Source organism: Rattus norvegicus, chromosome 2, assembly GCF_021556685.1.
Source record: "Rattus norvegicus strain SHRSP/BbbUtx chromosome 2, alternate assembly SHRSP_T2T, whole genome shotgun sequence".
Taxonomy (NCBI): domain Eukaryota; kingdom Metazoa; phylum Chordata; class Mammalia; order Rodentia; family Muridae; genus Rattus; species Rattus norvegicus.
In genome coordinates, this window is record NC_141535.1 from 233,291,199 (window position 1) to 233,306,146 (window position 14,948).

At 38.4% G+C, this 14,948-nt stretch overlaps 1 protein-coding gene across 24 annotated transcripts in view; it reads right to left on the reverse strand.

Moving 5' to 3' along the window:
• The window catches only part of Pdlim5 (PDZ and LIM domain 5), a 168,053-nt gene that overhangs the window by 66,348 nt on the left and 86,757 nt on the right, over positions 1-14,948 (reverse strand). For 5 of the 24 annotated variants that reach the window (XM_087632608.1, XM_087632585.1, XM_087632602.1 and 2 more), the window contains exons 4-9: positions 13,031-13,073; positions 11,368-11,786; positions 5,442-5,456; positions 2,947-2,964; positions 2,549-2,721; positions 2,192-2,228 (exon numbers count right to left, since the gene is read on the reverse strand). In XM_087632608.1, coding sequence (XP_087488734.1) covers positions 2,192-2,228; positions 2,549-2,721; positions 2,947-2,964; positions 5,442-5,456; positions 11,368-11,786; positions 13,031-13,073 — 705 coding nt within the window. Of the gene's footprint in view, positions 1-574; positions 1,667-2,191; positions 2,229-2,548; positions 2,722-2,946; positions 2,965-5,441; positions 5,457-8,776; positions 8,794-11,367; positions 11,787-13,030; positions 13,074-14,948 lie in introns of those variants that run through there. The other 19 variants (XM_087632655.1, XM_087632630.1, XM_087632646.1 and 16 more) reach the window with 11 other exon arrangements.

Here is a 14,948-nt window from a genome sequence, read left to right on the forward strand (position 1 = left end):
TTCAGAGGTCAGAGGTAGGGTAAAAGCTGGGAATAATGTCAAGATCATAAAAACACAAGTAGGCAAGCCCTCATATATCTGAGAAAATGCTCCAATAAAAGGACATCCTTAACATGATGGGGAACGCACCTAAATCCTAGAACTATTTTTAAATGCACGTGATAGGCCAAATGCTGCATAATAGCAAGTCACTAACCAAATTAATGTTAATTGTTTTACCCTCCACAGTAGTTCTAGTCTATGAAGATATAAAAGTCAGTAATACAGGAAAAAGGAAAAACTGGTCTCTGAGTGTAGGCAAGAACCCCAGTAGTCACTGTCACAGACAGAGAGACTTGGCTTGTCACAGGAAGACAGGTCACATATTGTTCACATAAGAATCTGCTTTAAACAATTAACAACTCAGGAGGACAAAAGGGGAGGGAGGCTGGTGCCATGTTTCACATCCCCACTTTGGTAACTTCATGGAGTAAATGTTCCCGAATGAAAAGACCAGGTAGTCACTGATCCTACAGGTAACATTTTAACAAGTCCAGGACAGCAGGTCACCAGCCTCAAAGAAAGAAAACAAGTATAGAGCAGAGGTGCAGACAACTTTATTACAATTCTCTCCAAACGTCAAAGTGCATTTATTACCAAGGTTAGATCTAATATATAACATATTAAATTACAAGGCAGAAGGCATTTATAATCAGATATATTGCATTTCCCTATACTGCCCAAAATATATCTTTGTAAGAACAGCAGCAACAACACGCACAGTAGTTTATAACCCCAAAAATATCTCCCCAGTATCATAAACATTTAAACTGAAACTGATTTTTTCCATTTTCCTCCAATATAAAGAAGCAACAAAGCTATCTTCTACATGTCTTACTGTTGGCACCTAAAAGTTGTGTAAAGCATGAAAACATCCACTGCCTTATATATACTTCCTTTAGTAGATAACAGGATCTTAAAAATTAACTAAAGTAAAAGAATACTGTTTCCCCACTGCAAGCAAGGGTAAAATATTTTTCTGTTGTTGTTTTGTTTTGTTTTGATAGTCGCCTAAACAGTACAGCTTTTCAATCGCCTAGGTCTACGATGAGCTCTACTAGTCGTCTGTGCTGAATCTGCCTTCCCATGTTTGCTGTCTTGGGAGAATTTACAGTCAACTTTGAGCGTTCCTTAATGATGAACCTGAAAGTAAACTGAGGAAATGTAACAGCCTAAGGGGCTCACTTCCCAATTGGACAAGGACACTGTTTGTTCATCTACCTCTGCTTCCACCAACCAACCCTGCAAACAGACGGCCTGTACCAAGGTCATGACTGGGGCAGTGAGACTAGGTGTAAATACACTGAAGGGGTCAGGCCTTTCCATCCTTTGGTTTTGTATTTGTGAGCTACTGATTAGGACACAGCATATTCAGTCTTCTGAGTTTCACAACTGGAAATTGTTAGGAAAGCACACCAATTGTTCTAGTTTTCACGAGTCAAATGTAAAACAGATTTTGCTATGAGATGGAAGAAAGAAAATGTGAATGAGAGGTATGTGCCAGCTGCTTAGGTGGGGGAGCAAGGCTCAGAGTCACTGTACATTAAGAGCACGTGCTGAAACTTCATGGTGCCAGTCACGTAATTTTGTGTATTTGGGACTAAAGACGTGAAGGGGTATCTTTTCCCTGTGGAAATAAAAGAAGAGTGGTAGAAGAGGCATAAGGAGGTGGAAGGAAAAGGTTCTCTGTACTAATTTCAACATGCAGAAAAACATGCCTTGCAAAAGCTTAATTATTTCAGACAGCCATTTTGTTAAAAATAGCAAAAGTTTAGAAGTAGACAGCTTTTGGAAATACAGAAATTAGTCTGCAGAGTCCTCCTGGGAATATTTTTTTATGCACCAAATAAAGGGAGTCCAAGACAGCACAGAAACCCATTCACGGAGATCTGAACTGTTAGCAAAATATCCTTTGCCAATTCATTACTTCAGTATTACACAGAAAACGATTTAGACATAAAATCCAGACAATCCCAGCTAATCTGCAAATCTGTTGCTTCACATTTAGGTCACAGGAAAGGCACTATGGGTTAAGTCCTTAGTTTCTATTTACAAAGGCAACAAAAGTGCAGCATCACACTTGAAAGTTTGAGGACCACAAACTGAGACCATTCACAAAAAGAAAGCATCCAATTCGTAAAAAGAGACTTACTTTGCCTTCTTCGCATTGTCATTCTCAGATTCTTTCACTGCAATGTAAACAGATCCAAAATTAACCTTTAGAAATTTTTAACTTCAAAATAGCTTCCATAATTATCGGCATAAATGTCAAATGTTAAACCCTCACAGACAACTGAAACAAATCCATATCGTTATTACACTGGCTAGACACCAAGGCTAGTACGCATGCCCTCTTTCCAGTGCAACTCCCTGGACTGGCATCTTCTTTTGTACAACATAGTTTAAATATGATCTCTGCCAGGGCTGTTCTCTGTAACTGCAGATAAGCCCAAATCTTACTATCAGAGCCCAACCATTCCCCTCCAATGTCCTCCAGAAGCTCACTCACAATGCTCAGTCCCAGTGATCTGGGCGAGGATTCGGAAGGAACGAGACTGTGTCGTTCCAGTCCGTGGGCGCCAGTCCTCAGTGTCCTCAATCAGCCTTTTCTTGCTGGCATCACTGTGAGTGGGTATGTGATAAAACTCCGTGTTGCGCTCCACGATGTGTTTTCTTGGTGGGCTACAAAAAAGGGAAAAATCAATAATTATTTAAATTTCATTGATGATAAAAATATTTTTGTAAGCTATCAATTATATATTTACTTCTCAATATTCCTTTTATATACATAGTTTGTTTGTGTAAATATACTCAATTAAAATACCCTTCTAAATAGACACAGTGGTAAAATACACGTACAGGTTAGAGTAAACAGTGCTAAAGGCTTGTACTGGAAAGAAAGATTACCGTTTGGGTGGAATTTTCCTGTTAAGTGACAGAGGAGGCAGCAGAGGAAAGATTCCCAACATGAAGAAAAGGAAAGAAAAAGAATGAGGAAAACAGACAATGGAAAGCCTGAGGCAATAAAAATTCCAACAACGTGAAACTGTCATATTCATACTGGGTTACATAAATCAATTTATATTTAGCCATTCTATATGAATATTTCTTCTGGAATGCTATAATTGATTAGCTTTTACAAATTAGATTTTGTATATTTACTAGGCTCCAGAACCAAGAATGGTTTATATGGATAAATTAGCAATTTCAAATCTAATTTTGAAAAGGGACATGTGTTATTTCTACAACTGTCTCTGTTGGATATACATCATCTTCAGTCCTATAGACAGCCATGATCCGGGTCAGCACAGTGAGCATGTCAGTTTCTCTACGGAGCCAGGGTTGAGTCTCTGCCTCCATCACTCTCTGGACAGGTCCATCTCACTGAGCCGGCTTTTTCATTAATAAAGAAAAGAAACCACCACCACATAAAGTGGTGCTGTGAGAATTAAGTTTGACCACATATGTCAAAGACAAGGAAAGGATGGTATTCAAACACTGAGTTCGTCAAAAACTTTCATGGTTTTATTAATATGGCATAAAAATTAAGATAGTTATGATATACATTACTTAGCATCTCAGGATCAACTGAACAAAATAAGTATTTCCTACTTCTCCTGAAATATGTCAAATGCCAGATATTGGAAGCTATGGGTTTAATTTCAGAAAATAAAACAAAGCGAGCTCAAGTCTTGTCTGGTAGAATGCTGTCCTAAGACGTGAGTAGAGACAATGCTCCAAATGTGTCCAGATGCAGACGTGAGACCTGCTAGGCTAACACCATAGAAAACTACCGCAGGGCAGGACTGTAAGCTTTCTAATTGTCACGCCAATTAGACCTGAGTCTAGTTGTCAGGACCAAGTTATTCCAACTTAACAGCACTGCTCTGAATTCATGTGGACAGACTGAAGGGCTGGGGTCTCTGCTCGATGTGTTTTACAGAAGTCTCTTAATTGCGCTGAGTCTCAGACCTGAAAATTGGGGATTGTGTCTTAAAGGTGGCTCTGAGGAATAAATAAGGTAGATGATGTATGTCAATGGCTTCCCACAGATGATGTGTGTCGATGGCTTCCCACAATGATGTATGTAGATGGCTTTCACAGATCATGACCCACAAACATCAGTGGTAGCTCTTTAGTAAGAATATGAAATGAGCTCAGCTAAAATTGAGCTCAGACTACAGGTCACAGACATACGTAATAGAAGAATCAATATTTGTGCAGAAAATAGCAAGATACATAATTTACAGTGATATTTCATGATTATGAAGGTGAACTACTTAATATTTATGAATACTGAACAACAACCAATCCTTTTAAGAATAAACAAAAATTTCAGAGACTGAGAAAAAGAAGTTATTTATATAAACAGTCTTTGGCATATATTAAAAGGCTCTTAATTTTATACAAGTTCTTGAAAAACTTGTAGCAGATAGGAAGCTTATTAATTTTAAACTTCTCTTTAATTAGTTCCTAAGAACTGTTTATTCTTAAATTATTGCCAATGTCAAGTATAAGTTCTTTAATTAGATAGGTTCTCATAGAGCTCAGGCTGATCTCAAAACTTGGTAGGTAATGGAGGCTGATCCTCTGACCCTGATCCTCTTGGCCTCACCTTCTAGTACTAGAATTATATTAAGTGAATTATAGGTGTGTGCTGTCACACCCAGCCAAGCACTGACAGGGGTGGAATCTAGAGTCTTGGAACTATGACTCGCTTTAGCCTCTATATGAGTTCCATCTATAAAGACATGATACAATGGCTTCAAGGTAAGAACAAAGAATATCAACACAATACCATGAAGTAGTTACCATGATATATTTACAGAATATACATCGTAGCCCTCATGGCATTTACCATCACAGCCTCAAAGTCTCAGCTTAAATAACAAAACATTTCTAAACATTTACCTAGTACTTCTTCAGTGTAAATTTAATACGATGATTTTAAAGTCATTAATATTTTTAAAATAAAATTAAAGATTTTTTAAAAATAAGGTATTTTAAATCTTTTAAAGCAGAAAAAAACTGAACTTTTGAGAGCAAGTAATTTATTTCAAAATATAGACCTTCAAATTAGGAAAGTCATTTATAGTTATTTCTTAAAACAATACTAAAAGGGGACACCTAAATTACATAGGGCTTGATGCATGTAATGCTAGCCACTCTGTTTAGTGAGCCTTACTAAAGTGTTCTACTGTGGGGATGAGGGCATTCCAAACACACCCATGGATTCCTATAAAGGCTTCTAGTGTGAACCCTCCCCACCCCCAGGCAAATATTGCTTAACGCATTTGAAAATTCTTACAAAGAGATGATCCTAAGACTATTTGGTGGGATGGTAAGTTGGGAAGTTAGAGAATGGTGAAAATTACAAGACAAACCATCAGGTGGGTACTTACACAGTGCCAGGGTTACTGGAGGAGAGAGAGTGCACACAGGAAAGATGTGACAGGGGAGACAGGGAGATTCCAGGGTGACAGAAGCATAGATGACGAGGAGATGGGAAATGAGACAGGGGGAGGGGGAGGGGAGGGGGAGGGGAGGGGGAGGGGAGGGGGTAGGGGGGAAGGGATGGGGAGAGGGAAGAGGGGGAGAGGGAGAGGGAGGAGAGGGAGAGGGAGAGGGAGAGAATATGAAACAGCAGAATCCAAAACAATTTAAGAGATGGCACACAAACCATGCTTCAAAATAACTATGGAACCACAGACAAGCGGGCACTGCGTCAGTCCAAACTCTTGCACTGCTACCATGAGGACAGCAGTTTAACAGCTGCTTTTATCCCACAAAACGCTGACAAAGGCTTTATGCACTGATGTTAGTTCAAGTCCTAACTCCTAAATACCAAGGAAGAACCATGTATTTCTTTTAATGCCTAAGTTCTTAGAAAAACTATTTTGTTATGAACTCAGTTATTTTCCTATAAAAGCACATAATAAAATATAATCTGATGTATCACTTAGAGATCAGTTTAAGGATGGATTTTAAAATCAGAAAGGAAACTGTTCAGTCTCACAATATAGAAGTATCTTAGCAAGAACAAAAATCTCTTCCTATAAATCACACTGACTACATAAAAGGACGTTACACTACATTTTCTCTTATAAATACAGCCGTTGATGAAAATGTAGAAAGGACAGCATACTAGGAATAGTGGGCTCTTTACCAACGTTATCATCTCTCCCTTCTACTCAGGACTGCCACCAGGAACTCAGGAGCACGTGGGAATTACATAGCTCTGTATTACAGGGGGTAGAATTACTGCTCAAAAGGGTATATCTGAGTTGATATGGTAAAAGAACTCAGTTAATACCCGAAAAGGGGAAATTTTAAAATACAGTTCATTACATAGCCTAACATGTGCAAAATTATTAAATACAAATGCACCTGTGCTCCATTATTCTATATTGCTATGAAGAACAAGCTGGTTCTTCAACTCTGCATTAAAGTTTAGAGTAGAAATGCATTATAAACAAAGTGAGGGAAACTACCCACCAGCTTTAATGTTAAAACTGGGCAGAGCCATGGTATTTCTACATGCTGACTCAGCAAAAACCCAACAGAGGGATCAGTTCCACTAAAGGAGACTGAACACAGAAATAAGGTGATCCCCGTACTACCCTTCTTTTCTCACAAGGGTAAGCACTGCTTCTCAACCTTGCTAATGTTGTGACCCTATTAACGTAGTTCCTCTGGTTGGTGACCCCAAGCATAAAATTATTTTCGTAGCTACTTCATAGCTATAATTTTGCTACTGTTACAAATCATAATGTAAATATTTGTATTTTCCTATGGTCTTAGGCAACCTTGGGGAAACAATCATTTGCCCCCTTACCCCACAGGTGGAGAACTGTGGTAGCAAAGCACACTCAACACTACACTAGAGGACTATCACTTTGCAACATAAGCTCTCATTACAACCGTGGATGTACACTACAACAGTTAAGAGTTGAGAGGAAATGGTTCTGTGTTAACATGAAATTATAGAGGCAATGACCTGTGCTTGAAGATCATGAGCAGATAGATGACTGATTTCAACCTAAAGAGATCGACTGGAATAATCAACAAATACGTTCACATATTTTAGAAAATATGCTCAAACAGATATGCTTTACACGCAGCAATGACGTGGGAGCGCCAGATGGCCTGCACTAGCTAAGGGGCCCATTCCCCACGTTATGGGAAGAGCACATTTTCTTCTACAGTAAAATCTTCCTGCCCTTCAGACTTCTTACAAGGGCTACTTATAAAGTATTTGAAAGCCGGACAAATACTGGTTGGTAGGAGCAAATATGGCACAGGTACTCAAGAAAAGTGCTTTCGAAGTGTAGCCCAAGCGTACTAACTCACTGGTAGAATCCCAGTGAGTCTGCGGTCTCCTGGCTGCACCAAATCAAACTGACAAAAAGACATCTGGAGACAGACATATCGGAAGGCACAACCAAATTTGGCTCAGGATCAAATCTTAGCTCCCAAACAAGACGTGTGACAAGAAAATATATTCCTGGTCACTCAACTAAAATAGGATTGTTACCAGTATTTAGAAACACAGTAAAATATAGGGTAATAGCCCACAACTTAATAGATCTGAATTCTGAGCTCTGAAGCTATCTATTTAATATGTTTCCATTCTTTATTAGAATGCTTTATTCGGGGGTTGGGGATTTGGCTCAGTGGTAGAGCGCTTGCCTAGCAAGCGCAAGGCCCTGGGTTCAGTCCTCAGCTCCAAAAAAAAAAAAAAGAACGCTTTATTCAAGTGCCATGTTTCTTTTTTTTCAAACAAATTATGTGCTACACTGCAGCCTACTAACTAGTCAGATTTTATATATAATCAGTTAACTTTAAATTGACAATAATTTAGGGTGTCTGAGAATCTTACTAATGTGCTGGGGTTAATTAGATTAGTAGATTGCAGACAATTAGAAAGAAGGTGTTGTAACAATTCAGTAACTAACTCCCTTGAATATGTCTGACAATAGACAATTCCTATTTCCAAACAGACTTTACTGTGGTGCATTAGTAAAAGAAATTTCTGTATAGGTTCAGAATAATCACAGCTCAATTAATACAGAAATGCTAAGCTGTTACCACAATTTAGTTTTAATCTAGTTTTTCAGATAGCCATCACTAGTCAGTTTACTTACTGTCAATATGAATTAAGAAAAACAAAAATGTCAGGTTTTCAATGTCTATGCCTACTATCTGAAACATTTAGCAGATTGTCGACCATGCCTTTTGAGTAATTTTAACACGGACTTTCCAGAACTGGCATGCAAACACACACACTGCACAGACATATCTAAACCTGCCAGTAACATTTTCGGATTTAATACTCCAAAATATCACAAAGGTTTCTTTGGAAATACTGACTTTTGATATCAATTTGGAAATAATTCAGCTTTTGTATATATTACTTACTACTGGTAAAATTTTTAGCTTATCTTTATCTTGTAACAGTCTTGACTGACTGATTAGAATTAATTTCTCCAGGCATTTCAACTTTTAGCCACTGCACAGCAAACCTACCCCATCTTACACATAGCTTAGCAATACAACTACTACCGTACGGCGACCTGTTAAAGCAGCAATGCAAACCAAACTTATTACCAACACTGCGGTTTTTTCTAAAGTACAAATCTTTTGCAACATTAAGTTAATTTTTGCAAAAGCTGAGCATCCATGCTGCCTGCTCATTTATAAGTCACCACATCTGCTTCCCAGTGACGTAGACACTAACTTTGTCACGTGTGCTTTCTGTAAAGAGAAAAGCATTTTCACCATTATTTGAAGATACCATTAATGTTTGCATCTTTTGAGGAGATTCTACAAAACACCACATACAAACTGTTAAAGTTGCAGCCAAAGAAAATTGAAATTAATAGAGGATACACAAAAGACTTACCTCCTGAGAGCAGTGGCACAGTATAATGCAGGACATGGGGATGGTCAAAGGCAAATCTCTTAATCTATTTCATGTAAAACAGCTTGTTTCCAGTCAGGAATATAAAAAAACCCTATTCTGTTCCTCATGGAGTAAAAGTGTAGCAGAAAGGAGCAGTGTGCCAAGAGCAATAATTTATAGACAGAAGGAGGATTTAAATTTCTTTTAAAATGCCTTAATCATTATTAGTTACAAGAACAGCTACGTAGTTATTAACAGTTACTCTCAGAGCCATTGGTTTGCTAACCAGACTCCTTACTATACAGGGAATAGCTACTTGCTATCTTAATAATGATGTAATCAGCACTTGCTTTTAAAATGTCTCTTGTTTGTTGATTCGACACAAATGTGGGTGGGATACCCATAAAACTGGCAAATTAGCCAATCATTTCGAAGCATTTAAAAACCCACAGTCCTGATGCTTTGCGTAAAAGACAGCTAAGCTATTCACTAACTATATCCTTTTAAACTTTTAAATGTTTGGTCATTGGTGTGTGCTATTTTTAAAGTAATTAATAAAGACTAATAGCTCTCAAGGTTACAAGAGGTTTGTTTTACTGGTGTCATAAAAACCTGGGAAGCTTAGCAGTAAAACATCTGACAGAAACAGGTTAGCACCTGATATGGAGAAAGCACTCATCGATGCCACAAAACACTAACTCTTCAGGAAAACCCAAGACTGACTAGTCAAGTATGTGACTCTTCACTCCTCCGACTGAAATGCAGTAACAAACAGAACACGAATTAGCCCGGCACCAAACTGTGTTCTTACTGTCCTAACATCTGGACAGCATTTGAAATCAGGCTATTTTTAAACATGTTCAGTTTGCCAGTGCAAAGCAGTAGCTTGCTTGTTAATGATGCAAAACATGTAATAATCCCCTTTACCCTCAGTGTTACTCTGTGGTGAACACCAGGCATGTGCTGCTGCGTGAACACTTGCAGACTCATTAAGAAGCTGCCACTGAGGTCCCGAAACTAGAGCACCGCTATTTCTGCACAAAATAAGCGCCACATCATTTCAACCTCAACTACTCAGGAAATGTCCACCAAGCTCAAATTGAAACTCATTGTAAGCTCAATACTTTTTCGAAACCACTTTTCTTTTACCTCGAAAAGACCTTTTTACAAAATTTCCAGAAGTATTAAAAGGTTGTTAGTTAAGACATGACTACCTTTAATGGAATTTTTGTCTACTCAAACTAGGATTTAATAAATATAGTAAACATGTGCTCCAGTTTTCTGTGGACAAGCATTTGACAGGCAGCATCATTCTCTGCTGGCTACCTAGTTTTATTCCTCAGTGTCTGTGGTCAAACACAGACCTACAACAAAGAATAAAAGCAAACACACAAACACAGTCTCTTCCTTGGATACAGGAGACAACGTTCTTGGAAGGGCACTAGTTAACTTCAATGTCTACATCAATACTTTAAAACCACTACAGCCACAGAGCCACACAGAGCCGGCCAGTAGCTCTTCTTGCTCCCTCAGCAGCAGCCGGGAGCCTTGCCACCTCCTCTTTCAAAGCCCAGGAGCTGCCATGGTAACAGCACTACAGAAAGCACATCCTCTTCATTAAGTGAGTTAACATTCCAGAGGGGTTAGAGCTCTCAGAATGGGCCTATACACAGTCATTTTAATTATAAATTTCCTGGAGACTTGCACTGGCAAAGCCCATCACGAGTATTTCCCTCTAAAAGTACATTTTGTCGCAACAAATCCAACAAAAATTGTACATAGATCATTTTTGCCTGCAAACAACTTCACTGAATTCTAAAAGAAATAGATTACCTAACTAGAAGTAACGGCTTCAAAAGCATATGTGCAACCTTAAAACTTGGAGCTCTGAATAATTTAATATCCTCAACACAGTTTTTAACGTGTAACCCCTGAATGCTCTAAGCTGTCTCATACAGAGATATGAGTCAGATGTGATTTGTTTTCAGCTTTCTAGACTTCCTCCTGGAGAGAAAGATCAATACAAACTCATTTCCCCTCTCCTTAAGGAGGTGCAGATATGCTGAGAACAATTACAGTCACCCTGCTTAAATCTTTGGTGATGAATAAAAGGAAATTTTGAGAAAGAAGGATAGAAGATTCATTTGCCTTGCATTATGAGTGCCAGCTGCTCAACACTGTAGGAACTCGGAGGGCAAAGCTGTAGAGTATGTTACATGCTCAGAACATATCAAAATGCATAATCAAGTTCTGATTAACTTGTAACTGCTTTGTAGTACTTTGTAAATAAACGAAGGCCACTGTTAGTGCAGCAAATATAACTTCATCTTCCTTCAGAGAACAGCTGAGGAAGAAGTACACTGTTCCCTGGAAAGTGCCTGAAAGAAGAGTTTGGAAAAGAGCAGAAACCACCCTGGACCACCTACCCATTTTGCTGTTTAATGTCACCCTGGGATCCTCTTCTCTGTCCCTCTGCTAGCTCCTGAGCAGACTCGGAACACACGCTGGTGACTGTGGGCTGCCGTGGGACATGAACTGCAGGTTTACCAGTGTTTGGTGGAGACGAACACTGGGCAGCACTAGGATTGGCACTAGCATGCAGTCCGGATGCAGAGAGTGGAGGGGGAGTGACAGCAGCCACAGGTGGAGGGGAAGCGTGTGATGACGTGGCGGCATGGGCTGGGGTGAAGGCGGACGATGGCGATGGGATGGATGTGACTTTTGGTGAAGACACAGAGCCAAAGGGCCGTGGCACTTTATTGTAAGCCATGTTGGTTGTGGAAGTGACTTTGGATACAGCAGGAGATGTAATGGGCACAGGCTTAACTACTTCCTTAGGTTCCCCCTATGTGAAATAAAAATAAATATATACGAAAAACACACCAAACACATGCAAAATATATTAAGTGCATAAACACAGAGCCAAATTTAAAAAGACAAACACTATGTTAGCAGCTCAAAAATGTCAAGAAAAACAATGAGTTGACATAGCATGACATGCATTCTAACCGATCTCATCATGCATAAACTAACGCATATAGGAAACACATTTTCATTTATAAAAATTAACATTCCAAAACACTTAAAAAAAGAACAGAAAACCAGCAAGAAATACCCTATAGGCCTTCATTAAATGTCAACTTAGATATATTTTAAATAAATATTTTTACTCCACATCAATAAACTACTATTAACTGAAACATTTTATCTTTAAAATACCCAAGGCCTCAATTATAATTCCATCTTTCTAACATATTTTATTTCTCTCCACAGTGTAATTATTTGAGTCATGAAAAGCACCAACTTTTAAACTCTTCAATTAAGGAAATTCACCTAACTCAAAAGTATGTGTCATATAGTCATTATGAGTGAAGAATGGGGGCAGGGATGTGACACAGATGGGCAAAGAACTATCATCCTGTGTTGCTCCTCTGATCACTTCTGTTGCCCTCCCTGGGTGTGTTAAGATATAATTCAGAGAATAAAATTATTTCCTTTTCCAAAATAAAATATAAGTCTCATGAGAAAAAACATGATCTTATATATCTCCTCATTGCTAGGAGCCAAAGACTAACAAGGAAGACCAGTTTTTCTAAAAATCACCAGAATTAGGAAAACTTTATATGGGCTCATATTCAAAGCTGGCTCCTTTAAAATAAGATTATATTTCTACAATTCACACACAAAAACCACTTTCACTTTACCACCCCCCCAAAAAAATCAGATCAGCTCTTTAAAAAAATATAAATATATATATACATATATGTACTGGTAACTCCAATGCTTAATTATAAAAAAAAAAAGAAGACAATAATAAGTTAGGACTGAAGAAGTCTATTAAATGATATGAACAATTGAATACTCTGCCAAAAACTGAGGAAGAAAAGCTTCAGAGTATATGAATCAATTACTAAAAACCTGGTTTTCGATAACACGAGGATGCATTATGAACTTTGTAAGCTCTGGTTTCTACTTCCCTCTTTGTTTTTAATGGAAAAGAATAAGCAAAAACTGTGTTGAGACTGTTAACTAGACATTGCTATAACTTGAGACAAGAACAGCGAGAACATGGCTGAACTAGAAACGTACCTTCTGGACAGCAACTGGCTCAGACTTGGCAGCAGCAGAAGCTCTGGAGGGGGAAGAAGAAAAAGATACTGAGCCTCTTGTAATTTAGAAATGTCATCAACAGAATTCTACTACTTGTGTACTTTAAGAAATTGAATAACCAGAATTAATACCTTTATAAATCAATTTTTATTAGTCACATTTTTTGGCTCTTTTTTGAACAGAGTTTCTCTGTGTAGCCCTGGCTATCCTGGAACTCGCTTTGTAGACCAGGCTAACCTCTAACTCAAAAGATCCTACCTCTGCCTCTAGAGTGCTTGGATTTATCTAATTAATTTATGTAATTAGAAGTCAGTGTTATAAATATCCTTATACACTGAAAGATTTACCAGTCTTTCTAGTTCTGTAAGCTCAGATGAGGAGAAAAAAAAATACCAATTCTGTTTGCTATTGTACCTATGCTCTTAACTCTCTAGCTAAGGCAAGCCCCACATTAAAACGTAAAGTAGCATGACTTCCTGATCCTGGAGCAGTTCTTCAATGACCTAATCTGAATCTTCATTTCCAGTAGTAGCTGTGTTTTTCTCCTAATATTCATGAGAACAACTACAGATGGTAGTCTCTTTCTAAAAGTTAACAATTATATTTACATGGAGCTAAGACCTTTAATAAAGTAAATTATATTTATATTTAACACTACAACTCCCAACTTCATTAAATCTAGAATCCCCTAGGAGACATGCCTCTGGGCATGTCTATGAGAGATAATCTAGCTTAGGATAACTGACTGTGGGAAGAGACATCTTGACTGCGGGAAGGAACATCCCATGGGCCGAAGTCCTAAACTGAACAAAAAGAGAAAATGAGCCCAGTGCAGGACCTCATCACCTGTGACTCCTGGTTAGAGGTAATGTGACCAGCTGCTTCAAGCTCGGCCACCAGACCCTCCCCCACTATGGTGGTCCCCATTCCTCACATTGTGAGCCACAGAATACTCTTCCTTCCCAAACTTGTTCTTGCCAGTGTAGTATGTCAGAGCAGTAAGAAAAGTAACTACTATATCATGTTAAAGACCAAGTTCAATGAATTCACCAGGTTAACCCTTTTGTAAAGGCAACGCGTGTCCTGCTTTTATCTATATGTCTCTGCGGCACCGGGCAGGTAATACATTACCAGTAATGAATGTGCAGGGGTAAGATCAAGGGAAGTCTAACAAAACTCCAGGCATGTGCCGACTATTTGTAGTTCAAGTGGACTGGGACTTTCAACCTGCCCTTGTTTTGTCTATGTGTCTTTTTGGTAAGGTGAGCTAAACAGTAACAATAATTGGTTTACAGCAACTATCCCTTATAAAATAAAACTACGATTATCTTCCCCTTTTGAAACAAGGGCTTCAAAGTTCAAGTGAATTACTTAGGAGTAGAGCTAAGCCCCACGCTGTGACACTTTAGAGTATGGTGTCTTTATAGTATTGTCTTTACTAACAATAGAGAACACTGATACCTTATGTGCTATTTCCTCGATTTTAAAGTGTTCCTTTTTCTTTTCCAAGAACTGCTTGAGAACTGCATACATGTATATAATGTGCTTTGATCAAACTGACCTCCCTTTCCTCCCCTCTACTCCTCTATTTCCTCACTGCAGGTTATCTTTAACATACCAAGAGCAAGCTAATGCCTCATCAGAGTAGAACTTAGAGAATGCAAGAATAGTAGGTAAATAGTAATTTATAGTAATTTTATTATATAAAACATGAGGTTGTTTTGTTGAAATAGACAACAGATCACAAGTAGCCGAGAACAGTGGATCTCTAAATAAACATATCCTAGTAATGAACCCTAATTAACATTTTAGCTGCAGCTAAATTTTCCACTGGCAACTAATCTCACTGCAAGCACCAACAGAATAGTGGACCAGCCTAAAAGGCCACAGCGGATAC